Here is a 20,922-nt window from a genome sequence, read left to right on the forward strand (position 1 = left end):
TCTTCATGTTTCGGTTGACATTACATCAAACATTGAATAATAATGTACATTTCAAAGCACTTCACGGGATATTTAATGTACTATTTCTAAGATAAAAATAAGAAGGACTCATCTCCAAAACACAACTGTTCAGAAGACATATTTGGACACCATGCAGCTGAAATGGTGATCATGTGGTAATTATTTTAATGCTAAGTGGCCATTTATTTTCAGTAATCCAGCCACAAATGGTCAGTAGACATAATTATGTATCAATTTACTGTTTTGTGACTCTTGAACCCCATGAGTGGTTAACCTACGAACGCAATCGCATCAAATTTGTATTTAACTTCACTTTAAAACCCAACAGTCAACTTTATCAAATGAAGCTAGTGTAGTTTACTCAAAATTGACTGAAAGTTAATTCTACTCATTTGAAAAGAGTGTTGAAGGTAATCAGTTAATTAAATACCTCATTACTTCAACTGAAATGGAGTAAGTTCACAATACTATACTGTGGATTAGTTTTTTTTTTTTTTTTGTTTGTTTGTTTGTTTTACTCAAATGGTTTGTAGCAATCAGTATTCTCAAATGGTTTGAGTTGCCTTAACTTATTGGGTTTTACAGTACTCAGTTGGTTTGAGTTCTCTTCATTTATCAGATTTTACTGTGCTCAAATTGCTTCATTTACTCAAATGGATTAAGTTCACAGTACTCATTAGGATTATTTTTTTGTACTTAAATGGTTTGTTGCAATTGGTTTCTTTAAAAAGTTTTAGTTACCTTAAGTGTTTTGGTTTTACAGTGTATAGTACCTTTGAAAAGTTTTGAAAGTGGATACATTCAAAATCGTTTAGAACTAGTGTCACCCATTTTAATACCTCTTTAATTGCATTTGCTTGGTTTTTATAATATTGCCACTATGTTGCTGATTTTCAAGGTAAAGCAAGACATGGTTAACTAATATTTACCCAATTTGGTTTATTTGGTTTATTTGGTTTATTTATTTATTTATTTATTTATTTATTTATTTATTTATTTATTTATTTATTTATTTATTTATTTATTTATTTATTTATTTATTTATTGTTTGTTTGTTTATATTGTTTAAATGTTTATTTCTAAAGTGCTAAATGTGTAAAATATTTTCAAACTGGGCAATAGAGGGTTTAATTTTGGACTAAAACAATATTGATGGATCTTTTTCTAATATTAAAATAAAACTCATGTGTCATCCTTAATTGGACTACATAATAATGTGTATACTCTGGTCCCAGCAGTTTTAAAACTGAAATACTAATAGAAATTTCCCAGTGGAAGCAGGTTAGCAGTGTGTGCAACACTTAGTATTTTGGATTAAGAATATTATAAGACAGTGATCACACTTACAGTTTGGTTCCCTTTGATTAAAAAAAAAGAAAATTTACTTTACTCTTAATTTGTTAAGATGAGACCACATGTAAATGAACATTTACACAATCACACAAAAAATTTGCTTGAAACAAACCAAAATAAGTCAAGTGTGGAAAAAACACTAAGGGTGCTTTCACACCTGTAGATCAATTGTTTTGCTCCAAAACAAGGATAAAAATTGTTACTATGATTATTTTTGTTTTTGATATGGTTCGCTTTCACACACCGAAATTTAAAAACAGACCCAAATAATTCAAACAAATCACATGCGAGTAAACTCTCCTCACATTGGTCAAGAGTTTCAGGGACACTCTGGGGGAATCTTCAGACATCGTCACCAAATATAAATCATACTGTCCATAGCCTCAAAAATCCATATATTGAATTATCAAGCAATGTTGATCTTTTTTTCAAGGTGTCAGTGCAGGATTGAACAAAACAATAGGCCTAATACAAAATATAATAAAATTAAAATATGGAAAAATTATCAGATGGTAATTTCGGTCAATTTTCCTAACGGATAAACAACTCTCGGTATTAGTTCAGCATGCTTTCACTTTCGTATTTTTGTATTCATATTCGAAACGTACATTTACCGGTAGGAATGGCACCCCGCTCATAATTCTCTCTTCATATAGCTGTATATATGGCTATTACATAACCAGAATACACTGTGATATAGCCTAGTTTGTTGAATTGTTTTGCTTTCTCACTACAATCGATCCGCTCCAGAGTTCGTTTCAATCGAGATTGTTTTGGCATGGATCTGAGTGTGATTGTGGGCCAAATGAACCATGCTAACTCTACAAATGAGACATTTGTATTTGTGAAAGTACCCTAAATCAACAATGAACAAAAAGTCTCAAACAAAAAGTACCTCAGCATTTTATTTAATATTTTATGAATATAGCTTACAAATATTAACATTGTACTGTATAGCATTAGCAAGACTTTAAAGATATTGTATGTTTCATGTTAAAAAAAGATGACATGAAGGTGAGTAAATAACAGAATTTTCATTTTAAAGTGAAATTATTCTTTTACTCCAATAGAGAATCAAAAGGAAAGAACTCTACACTGTTAAAAATAAAGGTTTCCTAATGTCATCAGTAGTTCTATAAGCACCTTTAACATCCACACAAAACTTTTTCATTAAAATAAAGAAAACTGTTCAATTAATTTTTCTTTCAGTAGTCAAGAATAGTTTTTCAATGGCATTGCTGTGCAAACTACTTTCATATTTAAAAGTGTATACATATCTTTTAAAAAGTGTAAATCATGGTAACCTGTTTCTGATATTAAACTTTCCTTTCCCCCACATATCTTCCTTCCCAGAACACCCAGCCATATTCCACTTTTTAGCTCTGAGGGCCACTCAATCTTCAGAAGCTCAGCGGTGTCCTTCTCCTCATCAAGGTTGGCATTTCTCATTCTTTTAAAACATCTTGAGCCATATGATTAGGCTTGCACATTTTAATCACTGCTCATCAACATCATTACACTCCCAAACATAATTATTGCTGAGTCAGTGTTTGTGTTTGCTAGCGTGTTTAAATGCTGGCGATGATTAAAAAGCCACAAATATATTCCTCCTCCAATGTCTATTCTCCCATCAGCGTAATTTATAGGCGCGCACACGCACGAACATAATGAAAAATGTGAACGCGGCAGTCGGTGCAGTAATTACCGAATACAAACCGTTGAAGTAACAGATGCACGAATGAAGCGCCTTTGTCGTGTGCAGTCACACATTCCAAAACATACTGTGCCATTGTACTAATGCAGCATAATTGCGTGCATGCAAACACGCAGTTACACACACCAAGGGACAGACTCAAATTAATGAGCGTGCAAACACACACACACACACAAAGCGAAAAGGGCTCAAGTGTGACCATGTAGTCAGTAATAAGTGCATAATGCAGAAATCAGTACTTTGCCTCATCGTTTGCTTCCATTGTCTCTCATTTTGTAAGCTCCTGGGCATGGTGAGGATTTGATTACCATGTTTGTTTATGGGTTTTTTTCCACATTATCCCATTATTTTTGAGGTGTGCATGAGAAAATTTGGACTTCTTGTGTAACTTCCTAGCCTGGAGTGTCTTATCTGCCTCACTGGAGCATTGGTATCTGGTTTTCTTTGACCATCTTGCTGGTTCGGTCACCCTTCATCCCCCATCCTGACCCTATACATTCCCTTCGAGCAAATCTGGCCATGTTTGTTTAGGATCTGAACAAACAAAAAGCAATGCTAAAACCCATCACTTGCAGTTTTTCCTCTTTTTTTTTTGGCTCTGAAAACTTGCTGACACACACAAGCTTGTTTACCCACAAATGCTGGTGTGGCGTCCATTCTCGATTTTTTTTTTCTTCTTCCTTTTTTCAAATTGGCATGTAAGTAAGGAAAAGCCGAAGCGTGTGCCTGACACCCTTTTTTCTCTTTTTTTCTTTGTTTCTTACAGAGAGGGATCCCTCCTTGCCTGTAGCTCCAGACAAGGCAGGCCTCTTTTGAGGAAGGCACACAGTGAAAGAGGCTGAGAGACACCCTCACCCTGCATAGACCTACTTTTACCCTTTCCTAATGGCTATACTGTACTGTTCCGCTCCTTAATATTCCCAAAGTCAATGCGTAAACGAGGTTTACATCTTTCCCCAGTTTATGTGACTTTCATCTGCTTCATTTGAGAGGAGATGTACTATACACATGTGAAGCGTTCACTCCAGGCTAGGTAAAGAGCCTCAGTGTTGGCCACTAAATACCTGCTCATCTCAAATGTCAGGGGCCAGCTCAATTTTGGCAGATAAGCATCATGGTCTCATTGGTATTCATAGGTTTTTGTTCACATTTTTGGATACATGCTGAAGTGTTCATTGTGGAGATGCTGACAGCATCTAGAAAGTGTTTACCTATGCAGAAATTTATAAAGATTAAATTATTTTTTGTTTATAAATCTGCAGTTAATTTCGTTTAGCTAAATTTGCAATTACAGATCATTTTGAACCTTTTTCAGCAATCTAAAGATGTCATTTGTGACCCTGGACTACAAAACAAATCATTAAGTGTCAATGTTTTTGAATTGAGATTTATACAATACATTAAAGTTGCAAACAGACATTTTCCATTGCTGTATGGTTTAAGATAGGACAATATTTGGGATAAAACTATTTGAAAATCCAAAAGCTCAGGGTTATATATACAGATGCCCCCTTTTATTTTTTAAATATTTCCCAAATTATGTTTAACAGAGCAAGGAAATTTTCACAGTATGTCTGATAATATTTTTTTCTTCTGGAGAAAGTCTTATTCGTTTTATTTCAGCAAGAATAAAAGCAATTTTTAAATTTTTTATGAACCATTTTAAGGTCAAAATTATTAATTATTATTAATTATTATTAGAAATTATTATCAGAATTTCACGGTACGGTAATACCTCGGTATGAATGTCACGGTACGGTATTTATTGAATCATTTACAGGAAAAAACAAAACTTGTGAAAAATACTCGAAAAAAGTGCCAAAAGTTTTAATGACATACAAATTAGCCATCTATCTGTAAGCTTTGAAACAGGAACTTCAATTTTAATAACAAAAAAATATTAAACCATGTAAAAAAATAAAGTTTCAATTTAGTATTGTTGAAAACTCATCACATTCAACATTTAATCACTCACTCACTTAGATAGAGATGGGTTTAAAGAAAAATTATCATATAAATATAATCTGGTAAAAGCTGGTATCTCTGGGCATCTACAATGTCCCCTGCAACAGAAAAAAAAATCCTCTCATTTGGGACTGAGGTTTCTGGGACAAGAGAGATATGACTTGGCCCAGGTTGACAGCAGTGGGTAACGTTGTGCATTGTCTTTCCCCCACTTGAGAGGACAAACCATGAGTGAGATAGAGGTCTCATGTCTGCATCAATCTGAACAGTGTGCTGACAACACCGCTATTCAGTACGCGCGCGACAACACAGCTGATAAGAACTCGCGCGACAACACCGCTATTCAGTACGCGCACGACAACACCGCTGATAAGAACTCGCGCGCCAACACCGCTATTCAGAACGCGTGCAGCGACAACACAGCTGATAAGAACTCGCGCGACAACACCGCTATTCAGTACGCGCGTGACAACACCGCTGATAAGATCTCGCGCGACAACACCGCTATTCAGAACGCGCGCGGCGACAACACAGCTGATAAGAACTCGCGCGACAACACCGCTATTCAGAACGCGCGCGGCGACAACACCCGCTTTAGAGTTTTCCAGCTCTTTTCATCCCCGCTTCTAGCAGCACACTCCATTTCCACATTACTGGATCTGTAGCGACAACAGACCGCAAGGGATGATGGTCAAGCATGGGCTGATGGGAATTGTAGTTTTCACTACCTCCCGTTCGCTTCATTCGTCTGAGCAAATTTTCTCAGAAGACCTATAGTTTTACCGAGTCATGCGACTACGGTAATATCGAAAAAAATTAATATTGCGGTATGACGGTATTTACAATACAGTTACATCCCTACTGTCTACAGAACAAACCATTATTATACAATACTTGCCTAATTACCCTAACCTGCCTAGTTAACCTAATTAACCTAGTTAAGCCTTTAAATGTCAATTTAAGCTGTAAAAAAAGTCTGAAAAAAATATCTAGTCAAATATTATTTACTGTCATCATGGCAAAGATAAAATAAATCTTTAAAATAAATGTTTGGTTATGTGTTGAAAGATTCTTCTCTCCGTTAAACAGAAATTGGGGAAAAATAAACAGGAGGCCTAATAACTCAGGGGGGCTAATATTTCTGACTTAATTTACAACATAAGACATGGTTATGTGGTCTAGAGTCACATTTTTGTCAAAGTGTGATTTTTTTATTTTTTATTTTTTTACAGTTAAAGTAATTAAACACTATACAAGAACAAATATTATGCTCATATAATGCTTAAGTTCAATAAACACAACTGTTACAAAGGAGTTTGCTCAAAAAATGCTCGAGACAGCACTATAATTTGCACACCCATTTGAAAACTACAGTGAAGTTAGACATTGCTGCATTTACAGTTTTTCTCAGTGGCTTTGGTGCATTTCTCACAACACTATTTACATTTGCACAACAGTTAATGCATTTCTCAAAACAGGTAGTACAAACTGCAAAACCTAGTTGATAGCCTGCAAAAGCATGTCACATGCTTAAAATGTATAGTTCATTCCTCAAAACCAAATATTCGCGTCAATGAAAGTGTCAGTGTCATCAAGATGAAAAGTCCTGACACCATTGTTTAGGAACAAGATAGTCAAATGGCTTTGTCCTGTTTTCATTATGACAATTTACTCTGTAAAATTTTTCCAATGCAAAAAAGTCAGATTTTGGTGACACTTCCTAAAAATGCTCAAGACAACACTATACACTTTTGCACAGCCATTTGAAAACTTAAAGTTAAACATCACTGCATTTAGTTCTCTGAGTACAAGACACTGAATATGTATGTTTGACATTTTGACTGCATTTGTTCTTTAAAATTCAAATTTATTCACAGCATTATGCAAAATAAAAAATACACCCTTATTCACAACAAACATAAAACTCCCTTTGAGTAGAGCTGTGCACAACTGTAGACAATATTGCAGTACATATTGGAACTGAACCTACAACACACACAGCTCTGTAAATCATTCATGAAATTGTTCAATTAGAAGACATTTTCAAAGAAAAAGAAAAACATTAAAAAAAATTAATTAGCTTGACAGATTTTGACACATAGTTCAACATTTTTGTATGTAATGACTCAAGTAATGAAATGAGGACTATTATTTTTATATGGAATGACTATTCAGCATTCACAAGCTTAGTTCATTTTGACTGACATGGCATAAGCAAATGATAAGTGAAGTTTATTTATAAACAAATTTCGAGAGGATCCCGTGCTTATGATTGTTCACAGTGTTCCAGCTGACTGATTATCCTATCAGATGATCCTTGACTCAATATAAATAACCAGACTTTTCTCATCTCAATATCTTTCGCCTGACACTTAGCTACAACAAGCAAGAGGGGGAGTCATCGAGATCTACCTGAGCTCAAACTCCCCTCTCGCCTTGCAACAGGAGGGAGCCCAGGGCTCGAGGATCTTATAAGCTCAGGGCTCTCTCCCAGGACAGCACGCCAAACTAGCTTTACTATCAATCATTAGCTAAGTGTGAACTCTTGAATGTTATGAAACAGCAGAGAGCAATTGATGCATGTCCAAAAGCATTTAAAATTTGTTGGAAGGAACGAAAAACTGCTACTATGATGTGCACAAATGACTAATTGTTTTGAGAAATGCATTAACTGTTGTGCAAATGTAAATAGTGTTGTGAGAAATGCACCAAAGACACTGAAAAAAAAAACTGTAGTGAGGTATCTGAGTAGAAGAGACTGAACATGCATGTTTCACATTTTGACTACATTTGCTCTTTGAAATTCTAATTTATTCATAGCATTGTGCAAAAGAACAAATACACCATTATTTACAAAAATTACACCCCTATTTGTAACAAATTTAAAAATTGTTACAAAATTTGCTTGACAGATTTTGACATAGTTCAACATTTTTGTATGTAATGACTCAAGTAATGAAATGAGGACTATTATTTTTTATATGGAATGACTATTCAGCATTCACAAGTTTAGTTCATTTTGACTGACATGACATAAGCAAATGACAATGTCATAAACAGCAGAGAGTTGTATGAAAGCAATTGATGCATGTCCAAAAGCATTTGCAAATGCATTAACTGCTGTGCAAATGTTAATAATGTTGTGAGAAATGCACCAAAATCACTGAGAAAAACTGTAATGCGTACAAAAAAAATTATAATAATGCATACAAAAATGTACATGTCTGAGAAGTACACTTTAAAGGGGCTATAGAATTCAGAAAACCATGAAATCTACCCACACTGTTACAATTTACAAGCAAATAGCATCACAAGTTCTTGAAATGAAAATCAAGCTACACACTCTAATAAATTAAAGAAAAGTAAAAGCAAAAGTAATACTATACAGGTCATTCACAAATGGCATGAGAAGCACTCCTCAAAAACTGATGCTTTATATACAGTGGGGGAAATAAGTGTTGGACAGGTCACTATTGTTCTCAGAAAACATATTTTTTATCACAAACATATCACAAGTTGCTGTTGACTTGAAATTTTCACCAAATGTTGGTATCAACCAAATAAATCCATTTATGCAAAGAAAACAAAACTTAGTTGAAGAAAGGCAGTGAAAGACCAGACAGCAGCTGAAATCTCTCAGTTGTTATTCAGCAATCCTCTGCCCTTCCTCATTATAAATGAATATTAGCTTCTTCAACGTCTACATTACCAGGATGATGAACATGAAACCAGTATGGATATTTCAGCAAGACAATGATCCAAAACCCAGCCAAAGTAACTCTCAAATGGTTTCAGAAAAAGAAAATCAAGCTGTAGAATGGCCCAGCCAATCACCTGACTTGGATCCGATAGAAAATACAAAAAAAAAAAGATCAGATTTGATAGACGAGACCCACAGAACCATCAAGATTTACTCAGTACTTTCTCCTTGTGTTTTTTAGATTTAAATTGCTAAAATTCAAAATATTTTAATTGATTTAATCCAATTTAAATCCCATGTCAACAGCTCCTTTAGAAATATTATTCCCTGCAAAAAAATTACATGGTCAATATTTATTTCCCCCATTGTACAAAACATTTAAACATAGTATTATGTGCAAGAATTTAATTACTAACCTTTCTATGAAAATGATTTGATGAAAGCTGCAGATCAATGTTAATGTGAATTACTGAACGTCTATAAATAATTAAATAAATAAAACAAATAAACACATGTAAACCCTTACAGTTTCCACAATGTTACATAGAGTTGAAGTCAGAATTATTAGCCCCCCTTTGATTTTTTTCTTATTTTTTTAGATATTTCCCAAACAATGTTTAACAAGGCAAGGAAATTTTCACAGTATGTCTGATATTATTGTTTCTCCTGCAGAAAGTCTTATTTGTTTTATTTCGGCTAGAATAAAATCTGAATTAAAAAAAAAAAACATTTTAAGGTCAAAACTATTAGCCCCTTTAATCTATATTTTTTTTCAATAGTCTACTGAACAAACCATTATTATACAATAACTTGCCTAATTACCCTAACCTGTTTAGTTAATCTAATTAGCCTATTTAAGCCTTTAAATGTCACTTTAAGCTGTATAGAAGTGTCTTGAAAAATATCTAGTAAAATATTATTTACTTTCATCCTTGCAAAGATCAGATAAATCAGTTATTAGAACTGAGTTATTAAAACTATTATGTTTAGAAATGTGTTGAAAAAATCTTCTTGCCGTTAAACAGAAATTGGGGAAAAAATAAATAATAATAATTAATGGGGCTAATAATTCTCACTTCAACTGTATTACATAAAACTAACCCAGAACATACATTTAGGCCTTATTTGGGTTCTAAGACAACGTACTTTTACAATGTATTTATCACACATTTGTCCATTCTAAACATATTAGAAGTTACGCGTAAGTTATTTTTATAACATTCTTTTCCTTTCCACACGCTGTTAGATGCCCTCATAAACAACAATAGACTCTGCTTAGTTTCTCTGTATGTGGCTGTTTGTCACAATAAGACGACAATCTTTTTTTGAGCTCAGATGAACCATTGCTCTTTTTTTGTATTCTTAAAGTCATGTCTTGGCTGTGTTTAAAAATGGTGTGTGCTGTAATTCTCCTGGCTTGTGGCACACAGTGATGATTCTCTGTAAACCAATAGCATTGTACCTTTATTTCTGAGAGTGCAGGCTTAAATATACAACCTTTTTAGGTTACAAACTGTACACACATTAGAAATACAACACATGAAATTACAAATAATACACAAACTTACAAATTTTGAAATTCTCCCATATACTGTAGCCCCTTTATTAAAATCACATTGGGATAAAGGTATGTGAGTATTCATATCGAACCAATTAGATCCGTAAACTTTTTAAAACCAAAATAGATTAGATTTTTGTGCTCAATCATAAATTCTGTTAATAACATTCTCTAGTCTACATATTTCTCACACCAACAAATGTTTACAAGGAAACAGAATGTTCAGTTCTCATGAACATTCCGAGAAAATGTAATGGCTTGCTTTTTTTTTTTTCTCTGAGACTAATTTAGTCTGCAAATATGTCTCTGAAACGTGTTCTCAACAGAAGGCATTTACCTGTACGTTTTTTTAAAAATCCCATCTGTGTGCTTTTTCAGAGCAAAAGTAATCTGTCAAGAGATGGTTTAAGATTAAATCACATGATGATTAAGTCACTTTGTCCCAAGAGTGCTGTTGAACCCAGAATCATGACTGTATCTGTATCTCTTTCAGCTGTCAGTGTCACATTAAATTAATTCTAACACATTCAACGCTGTCTAGAGTCTTGATATCCTCATTTAAAAGTCATACTCAACAGCTGCATAATCTAAACAAGATTACATGTTTTACAGCATGTAGACCCCACAACAAAATTTAAATAGTATCTGAGAATTAAAATGCAAACGGTGAACAACTAAGGTCTTTTAACCCTGGATCCTGCCAATCAATGGAACCGGCAGCAGACAGTAGAGGACAATGGAGCAGAAATGCAGCAAATGTGGCAGCATTTGCATAGAGTCCACTATAACAATCCGCACTGGGAGAGACAGAGCCATATATACTGTACTGTACCAGCAGACAGCGCAAGACAAATTGCATCAGGGTCACTATACTGCTTCTTGCCTAGCATGTGGGGGTTAGAAGTTGCACAGCATGCAAAAGCTTTTATTTGGAAAGGAAACACAAGAAACGTTCTACTTAAAACAACCTAAGTGCTTAGCAGACTACAGGAATGAATTATGGCATTGAGCTGTCAGCTACCGGTTACAAGTGTATAAAATACGCATTCAAGTCCAGCAAATCGGATTTATTTTAAACAATGAGATTGTTGCATCCATTGTAAAAGCAGCGGCAGTTTCCCTTTTGTCCTACGAAATGCCACAGAAGTGGAGGATATTATTACTGATGCTGTTTTAATATGATGTCATTAGCTGGCTAACCTCTTTTGATTGGCATGAACTGGTCTCTTTCCAGAGGGGATCTGTTATGATGGACAGCTCCTCCTCCTCCTCTGCCTTGCCTTGCCCAGGATGATGGGAGCACGTGGAGCGTAACTCTGCCGCATGATAGCTGTCTGTCTGTTGGGTTATGGGGGGCCCCAAGGGGTGCTTCTAATTTCTGTCCCCAGTCAGTGTCTCTGTCTCCCTCTCAATCTGTAGCTCACACCTGGCTGCCTTCCTCCGCACATAGATGGGAAAATGTCAGCATATGCTTTATGCGCTGAGGGTGAAGCCACGGGCTTGAGCATTTAATTAGCTTCATTGCACTACTGACATCACGACTTTATGATGAAAACGACACCTAGCCCGGAGTCAGATTGACTGATTGATTGATGCTTTGCAAATATTCTATGGAAGATAGTTAGATAGATAGATAGATAGATAGATAGACAGACAGACAGACAGACAGACAGACAGACAGACAGACAGACAGACAGACAGACAGACAGACTGAAAGACAGACAGAAAGACAGACAGACAGACTGACAGACAGGCAGACAGACAGACAGGTAGATAGACAGACAGACAGACAGACAGACAGACAGACAGAAAGACAGACAGACAGACAGACAGACAGACAGACAGACAGACAGACAGATAGATAGATAGATAGATAGATAGATAGATAGATAGATAGATAGATAGATAGATAGATAGATAGATAGATAGATAGATAGATAGATAGATAGATAGATAGATAGATAGAAAAGAAAGAGATACATTAGACAGAGATGGATGGATGGATGCATGGATGGATGGATGGATGGATGGATGGATGCATGGATGGATGGATGAATGGACGGACGGACGGACGGACGGACGGACGAACGGTTGGATTGGCAGGCAGGCAGACAGACAGACAGACAGACAGACGGACGGACGGACGGACGGACGGATGGATGGATGGAAAGATGGACAGACGGACGAACGGTTGGATTGGCAGGCAGACAGACGGACGGAAGGATGGACGGACGGACGGATGGATTGGATGGATGATGGATGGGTGGGTAGGTGGGTGGGTGGATGGATGGATGAGAAAGAAAGAGATTTGATAGATAGCCTGACAGAAAGACAGACAGGTTGGTAGGTAGGTAGATAGGTAGGCAGGCAGGCAGACAGATCTGGATGGAGAGACAGATAAGCAGATCGATGAGACAGATGGAGACTCTTTTTAAACAGATTTATACGGACAGACAGATGGAAATGGTTAGACGGGCAGACATGTATTTATGCAGATGGACAGGTAGAAGACAAATATGGTTTGATAGACAGACAGATAGAGAGACAAATAGATGGACTGGTTAATAAAAAGATGGAGAGAGAGGAATCATAGACATATAAATGTAAAGACTGATAATGGACTGATTGACAAATAGATTATAAAAAGATATATATATGAATCTGCAGACAGACCGACACACTTACATGAACAGAAAACAGACAGACAGACATATGGTGACCAACAGATGGATAGACAGAGAGAGAGGCGAAAGACAGATTGATAAATGGATATAGAAAAATGGGATGCTAGACAGACAGATGACTCAGCAGCAGTGTCATAATATAGATGGTGTGTTTGAGACTGATATTAAACATTCATTCTGCGAGCGCTGGTACATATTTGTGCTGCGACAAGCTTTCTGGGAAGCACATCAAAAGACGATTTGCGCTGACATAAGTTTGGCTAATCGCTAGTGACTGTGGCTGTTATCGTGCATTTCCTCCAGTCTGAGGAGCGAGAGGACGGATCGTTAATAACGGTCTGAGTCAAGCACAATGTAGCATTGAGAGCAAGACACACTCACTAGACACACTAAATAGGGCTCCCTGAAGTCACCGAGAGAAAAAGGAGGGATGGAGAAACAGAGAGGAAGTAAAGAATCTTATTTCCCTCTTGGCAAAGCGACTGGGCTCTTTTCACCGTGCAGTGTAAACAGGGAACATACAGAAATGTGAGATGGCAGATGGGCGACCAACTGAACACATACACATTCACACAAGCAGCGCCAATCGCCCCATTACCGGTACAGACGTGGTATTCAAATTAGAACCATCCATACACAAACACGATTCAGAAATTTCTTCAAGGAATCGTTTTGTCAAGCGTTTGGCCTTTGTTCTAAGCATGCATGTGTGTGTTTTCTCTCTCTTTATGTCTGTTTTCAGATTCATCCCCGGACCTAACAAAGAGCTCCTTCACAGGCGGTGAATGTGGATTCTCTCTGTCAAAAAAACGGACGAAACCATTCATTCAAAGGGGTGTTTGACTGGATTACCTGTGAATGAACAATAAAGGAGGATAAATACACAATATTTGCTCATTCGGTGCCAAGGAATATATGAAAAATAGAAATAAAGCAGGCTAATCTGTGTTTTGATCAATGAGCCCAACGCTGCGGACTCAACAGTCGTGTACACTTCCGTCGATTTTCTGTGTTTCTCCTGACCACCTTCCTCTGGTTCTAAACTTATACAGCTTAGAGGAGCCGTTTACTGGATTTCAAATTATACCTGAAGACTTTACCTCCCTAGGTAAACTGGACAATCCTGATATAAGCTGTGAACGACTGTATGAAAGATCATGACGGATAAGCGCTGGTCTGTGAAAATGAGGAGGAAATCAATAGGAGATTTTTTCCATCCCTCCATCAATCTGTCATTGCGTCGTCCACGCTGGCTTTGGTAATAGACTGGGAGTTTGTGAAGCCCTACTGTTTCCCCTCCACTTCTGAGTTTATCACTCAGTGCTACTGTCTACATGCTGTTCGTTTTGGAAAACCCCCCCCGCAGGTCAAAGCTCACCCTCTCACCGTCTACACCTACTTGAGCCAGATATCTTTTTATTTGTCGGCATGCTCAATGTATTTTGTGGGAGCTTTGTATTGAAAGTAACTGTATATATTTCTGTATATATACATATAGATACATATTAAAAGATATCATATGAAGATCTAACATGCCCATAAACCTGTTCAGTGGGACTATATTGATGGTCTTTGTTCCTCGGACAACAAGTACAATTAATCCTGAATTTAAAGCTGTTTGTGGAAGTAGATATTCTCTCAATGTAATTGAAGACCTGCTTTTTTCTTTTGCTTGACGACTTTTTCCGTTGAATCTAATATATTTTTTAAAATTCACTAAACAGTTTTGCAGAAAAAAAGCATTACAGCCCAAACAAAATACGCTGAATTAGTCATGGGTATTTAAGTCATTGTCATTCATTTACAATGCAAACAAACTCATTTTCATGCAAATTAGGCTTATTAAAAACTGAGGATTATTCAAAGAACTATTTACTTGTTGAAATTAATGTTGTGCTACTACATTTTATGTTGATCATGACAGTACTGATTCAAAAGAGATGCTGTGACACATCAAGTCAACTAAGAATTGGTGCAGATTCAAGGCAAGTAATATGTTGTCGGCTCAGATTGTGTGGGGTCTTGGCCTAAACATTTTAAAATTAGTATTCTTCATTAAGATGACAGAAAAACCAAAACAAAGACTGCATACAGTATATACAAGCATCACACTTCACAAAATATCAGTCATCTTGATCTCCATTTGAATTCTAATGCTGAGTTCAGACTGCATAAATTTAGCCCCGATTTTGACTGGCCGACAGGTTTTGAGAAATCGCAGGCAATCGGTGCTCATTCATGTGAGAAACAATCACACAGTATGAACTATCAAAGACGCGATCTGAAAGAATCGCAGATAAGTCATCAACACCCGTCAGATATTTGGCATGCTAAATATCTGGACCTGTCGGTGATTCAAAATCATGCCGTGTGAAATGTGTTTGGTTAAAATTAACATTGGCGATCACCTACAGCCTATGACAGAGTGCCATTCACTCGTATGAGAATCTGTAGACCAGTGGGAGGTTGGCTGAGAAGTTCAATTTGCTTCTTCTCAGTCTATTTGGACTCAAGAAATGGAGTAGTGTAAATTTGGCAGGATTACTCGTGTCCGTTTGACTTGTCGTCGGAGCAAAATCATAGCCGGGTTGAAAAAGAAAAAAAAGTTGAGGAAAATGTGCTAATTCCCTTCAAAGGCCAGGGACCTTATGTAACAACGCTGCGTATGCACAAAAACTTTGCATATGCCATGTTTCACGCTCACATTTGGATTTAATTACGATGAGATGAAAGTGAGAATGCGTTGGTCCACAGCATCTTCATGTCTGGCGTACATGCATTTCTTGTGTGTTTGTTTTATTTTCATTGGCGACTCCTAGGGGCAATTTTGTTAAATTGCACACTACAAAGTATCTTTGAGCCGTGCAATGGCAGCTGTATGAGACAGGATCATCTGCATCTCTAGCAGGTATGTAAGGTTTCCATACCATACAGTTGACCAGCTAAACATTAAAGCGCAACTTGCAGCGATCGCCGGTTTTCCTAATGTAATCGAAGTGATCGACTGCATGCACATTGCTATAAGGGCGCCATATAAAGACGAATATGCATACGTGAATCAGAAACATTTCCATTCAATTAGCGTGCAAATAATATGTGATGCTTAAATGTACTTAACATAAAACACACACTTATTAATGAATCCTACTTGTCTTCCTTGTGATAAAGAGTAGGCAAAGTCTGATATGTGATGGGGGAAAAAAGAAAAATAAGTTCATCAGACGCTGGATTCTAACAGGGTTCAGGAATGATAGTGTCAAAACATTTTGCCATGCACTTAACAACCTATCCCACTTGCGCTGCTAAAGTCTGCTCAACTATTACTCTATTAGCTCTTTCCAACGAGATGTCCAACTAGACCCCACTGCGTTACCACGTCTGCCAAATGATGTTGTTATTTGGTTGGTTTTAGGTTTTGTTAGAAAGTGACCAAACTCCAACGTCATATTGACGTCAAATAGTGACATTTATTCGTCAGGTATGGCAACCAAAATACATTTGATAGACATCATACTGGTAACATCCACACTGCGTCAAGCTGTAACATTATTAGATGTTGATATTTGGTTGCTTTTAGCTTAGATGTTGGACATTGACATCGCCGGCCTGACATTAAGTTCTGACATCAACGCGATTTTCATTTCCAAACAAAATGTAACTTTCCGACAACATTGGGGTACAACATCAATCTTGTGCCTGCTGGGTGTTTAATGTCATTTCGGTCATCACGCAGTAAACATCCGTCATCTTCTCATCTGTTACATGCCTCTAAACAGTCTTTGGGTCAATGTGAATTTCTGATTTTTATCTTTTAATGTTTTCAAACAGTTTGCTGCTATTATAAATTGCCCATGTCTTGAGGTAGTTTATTATGATGCGATTTACCTTCTATGTGCGGTTTGATTGGACAAGAATCACAGGACTAATTTTTAGAATCCCCATAGACAAGAAAAAATAAAGTAGCAATTTGACTGCAAGTTGAAGGAAAGTAGTGGAGTAAAAGTATCAATACAGCACAAAAAATTTACTCAAGGAATAATAAAAGTACACATTCTTAAAACTACTTAGTAAATTACAGTTCCAGAAAAAAACTACTCAATTACAGTAATTTGAGTATTGTAATTGGTTACTTTACACCACTGCGCTTGTGTACCAGTGGTTGTGAGACGTGGTTTGCAGATCGGGACAAAGTTGGCGGCGATTCTTCCTATTTTAAACTCATGCAGTGTGAAACCAACTGTCGCCGATCTGTCTTACACTGTAAACACAACACCGACTAAACGCTACCCCAGATAGGTAAGCAGTGTGAAAACATCTGTGATGCGGCTACTTTTAAATTCGTGCAGTCTGAACTCGGCATAAGTGGCACATGTCTTTATCAACATATTCATGGCATGAAATGCTCAGGTAAGATGACATAAGATCTGTCTGTGCCATCTAGACTTCTTTATTCACTTTCAATCTTGTGCATAAACTCCAGTCAAACCCCTTTTCCGCCAGCATGAACTGGGTGCATGCTCAGAGCTAATGCTATTAACAGTTTGGAGTTGGTTCAACTGGCAAGCCTTCTAAGTACCGGTTTGCTTTTCCATGGGATAGAAAGCCACCACAAAACCTGATTTGGCGTCTGTTAATACGTCTCCCCTTTCTCAGCAACACAAAAGTGGAAGCACCAAATACAAAAACACCATCAATAAAGGTATATGCTTAATAACTGTTAAAGTCTGCAATAACTGATAAGACTTTTTTCCACAATATGATGACAATGTATTTGTAAAAAAACAAATGAAATATTGAGTAGGGGAAGGAGTTTTATTTTTGTGCTCCATCTCTCTTTTCTTTCACTCAAACTAACGATGGAAGGGCGTGGCTAAGCATGTTTCACCTGAGCTGTCAAACTGACATCATCAGAGAAGGATTGCCATTCCAGAGTTGAAGAAACTGGTTAAATTGTCATTAAAGCCTACCAAAACGAACAGCTTACCAAAACAAGTAGTAATGATTACCAAACAAACTTGTTAAATGTTCACCTTAAGACTAACAATGTAGCAAAGTAATGATATTAGATTTTGATTTCATGCAGACTTTGGTTTTGCAAAACTATTATGAATCCAATGACATAGCTGGCATAGCTAAGTTTTTATGGACATAGATTACAAGCAAACGTACGGTGGCTGAGAAAACAACATGCTGTAGTTTAAGAAAGCACATGCAATTACAGAAAAAAAAAACATCAGCAAATTAAGAAACAAGCTTCATCAGTTTGACAGCACACGTGTGGTAAATTCTCAACTCAAACAACTGAAGAAATGTGCTGCATTTATTAAGTGCACTGCATACTATTAAAACAATGCTTCACATTTAATCATCAGTTTATTTAAGCTAATAATTTACAAAAGACAATGAAATTGTGTAATCAGGATATCAAAATAAACTTCAAGAGTTCACACAGAGATGATGATTGATTATAAAGCTTATTTGGCATGCTGTGTCAGGAGAGAACCCTGAGCTCATAAGATCCTCAAGCCTGGGGCTCCCTCCTGTTTGCAAGACGAGAGGGGAGTTTGAGCTCAGGTACATCTTGAGAACTTCCCTGCTGTAGTGGCTAATGAACAGATAGTGATTGCTCTTAAGAGACAACTACTTACTAGGTGCACGCCTATGGTGCCGATTTGGATTAGTCAATTAACTTAAGTTGCATGTTTTTTGGACGGTGGGAGAAAACCGGAGAACCCAGAGGAAACCCACGTGAGCAAGGGGAGAACGTGTGAACTTGGCACAGAAACGTCGGTTGGTTAAGGACTAGAACCAGTGACGTTCTTGCTGTGAGGCAACAGTGCTAACCACTGGGCCACCATGCCACCCATCTAGAAAAGGAGGAGGAGTAGGGGTGAAAGGGGGATTCTTCAAAAACAAAGATGGCTGTTATATGGAACTTGAGGTATTTTTAGAAGCCTAGGAGTTGTCTGATTGGTGAATCATAAATTGAATAATTCGGAACCAACTGCAAGCAATCATAAGCTTGTGATCCTCTCGAGGTCAGCATAAATAAACTTCACACAAAAAAAAAAACTCACTGAGCAACAGTCATGACATAATAACACATCCATATCTCAGTAGAGTACATCATGTTTTTGGGTCCCCTTGAAACATTTCCATTGTGTTACAATGATATTTGCATGTGTTGTGACAAAATGCAGCACAATTTTTTCAGTTGCTTGAGATGAGAATTTGCCACATGAGTGCTGTCAAACTGATGAAGATTGTTTCTTAATTTGCTGGGGTTTTTGTAATTGCATGTGTTTTCTTAAGTTGCAGGGTATTAAGCTCTATCAGCCACCATACAAGAGTGTTGATGCATCATGCTGTAATTTGTATACTGTAGCATACTGTATATTTATAAGCTGCCATTTAAAAAATGGTGCCTAAAACAGTTCCTTTTGTTGGTTAGAGCTACACCAAAGAACCAATTTGAAACTAAGCTCTAGATCTAACAAGCCCGACAGATGCTTACTTTTGACTTGGTGTGTCACAGCCCTAATGATCAAGTATTTGCAAAAAGCAGCCGTTAAGAGTAGTAGACAATACTTTTGGTGGTGATGAATATCTCAGTAAAGTACATCAAACTATGGTAGTCCCAACCCATCACCCAGAGCAGACTGATGCAACCAGAAAATTCGGTAATTGTTCCTGCACAGATTTTGTGGGTGTTCTGTAATGTAATCTGATTTGCATAATTCTCCTGTGATTTGGGCACCTAAACAAACAGTGCAAATAATTGTCTCTATTGGCGGGCACAACTCATTCTTAATGTATTTCCCAAAGATAACAGTGTAAAGAAGAATGGTCCAAAAAAAAATCTACAGAAATCTGTTGTAACTTCTTAGAACTGCCTAAGTCCAGATCCAGTTGTCCATGATCCAGATTGCTCTATATGATGTTCTGAGATCAGACAAACTTTGTTGTGCTTGTGTATCCATCATAAATGCAAAACAGTTGTTAAAAGTGATAAGCAAATACTTGATTCAGTTCAGATGAACTAATCCCCAGCTTGGACGCATAAATGGGAGGTTGAGATGGAATATTCAAGAGATATAATATATTTATAATGCTTGACAGATTCTAAATTATAATAAATCCGTATAAATATATCTACAAGTAAATGGCCATTCAGAATGTCACATTACCGTGTTTCTAGTTTTCTATGTAAGCTGTTTTCAAAGATTCAGGAACTCTAAGAAGAGGAGGGCTTCATATCTGTTCACTGGCATCAGTAGTCATGCAGCTACAGTAGCTTTGGTAGATAAACATGCAGCCTTATCAGAAGCAAATCACTATTAAAAGGGTTTTCTATACACTGTGTCTCTTTATGTCTCCATCACTGCTATTCTGTGTTAATAAGAATTTTATTATTTGATTACAATGTTGTTGCTGAAATTTAACCGGAGACAAGCACAAGTGTGTTGGCAAAAAATGTTTGTTTTTTTTTTTTAAGCATGTTTCATTCCTAGATAAACTGAAAGAATTGCTTAAGTGAATAATTCAGCGACTCATTGGAAAACAGTCGCTCGTTTCATTTTAAACAAGTCTTTTTTAGTGAATAATTCAATGATTGGCTCAAATTGTGTCTCTTGCTTCATTTATGAAAGTGTAAGTGTAATTTTGAACTAATCTCTCTACATAATTTAGTTACTCAGTCTGTTGCTCATTTCATTTCTGAATCATTCTGTGTTTTAAATTGATTACTTGAATAATTTAATTCTATGTTAAAAAAAAGCTGATTGTTTCACTCCTGAATGAATTTAGGATTTTGAACAAATTGCTTGAATGAGAAATTGAGTCATTTGTTCCTAAAACAGATGCTTGTTTCATTCCTGAATTAATCAGTGTTTTTGAATGAATTGCTTGATTCAATTAGCCATTCACT

At 36.6% G+C, this 20,922-nt stretch overlaps 2 protein-coding genes across 5 annotated transcripts in view; one reads left to right on the forward strand and one right to left on the reverse strand.

The window, feature by feature from the left end:
* Positions 1-19,067, forward strand: part of tafa1b (TAFA chemokine like family member 1b) — a 465,222-nt gene extending 446,155 nt beyond the window's left edge. For 3 of the 4 annotated variants that reach the window (XM_087273710.1, XM_087273711.1, XM_087273709.1), the window contains one exon: positions 13,738-19,067. In XM_087273710.1, the coding sequence (XP_087129836.1) occupies positions 13,738-13,755 (18 nt within the window). In that variant the 3' untranslated portion in view covers positions 13,756-19,067. Of the gene's footprint in view, positions 1-2,727; positions 2,809-13,737 lie in introns of all 4 variants that reach the window. The other variant, XR_015502524.1, reaches the window with a different exon arrangement.
* qrich1 (glutamine-rich 1) overlaps positions 1-20,922 on the reverse strand; it is an 821,757-nt gene that overhangs the window by 280,833 nt on the left and 520,002 nt on the right. The gene's annotated exons all lie outside the window — the stretch shown is intronic.

The sequence above is a fragment of the Danio rerio genome, chromosome 11 (genome assembly GCF_052040795.2).
Source record: "Danio rerio strain M-AB ecotype USA chromosome 11, GRCz13ab, whole genome shotgun sequence".
Classification (NCBI taxonomy): Eukaryota; Metazoa; Chordata; class Actinopteri; order Cypriniformes; family Danionidae; genus Danio; species Danio rerio.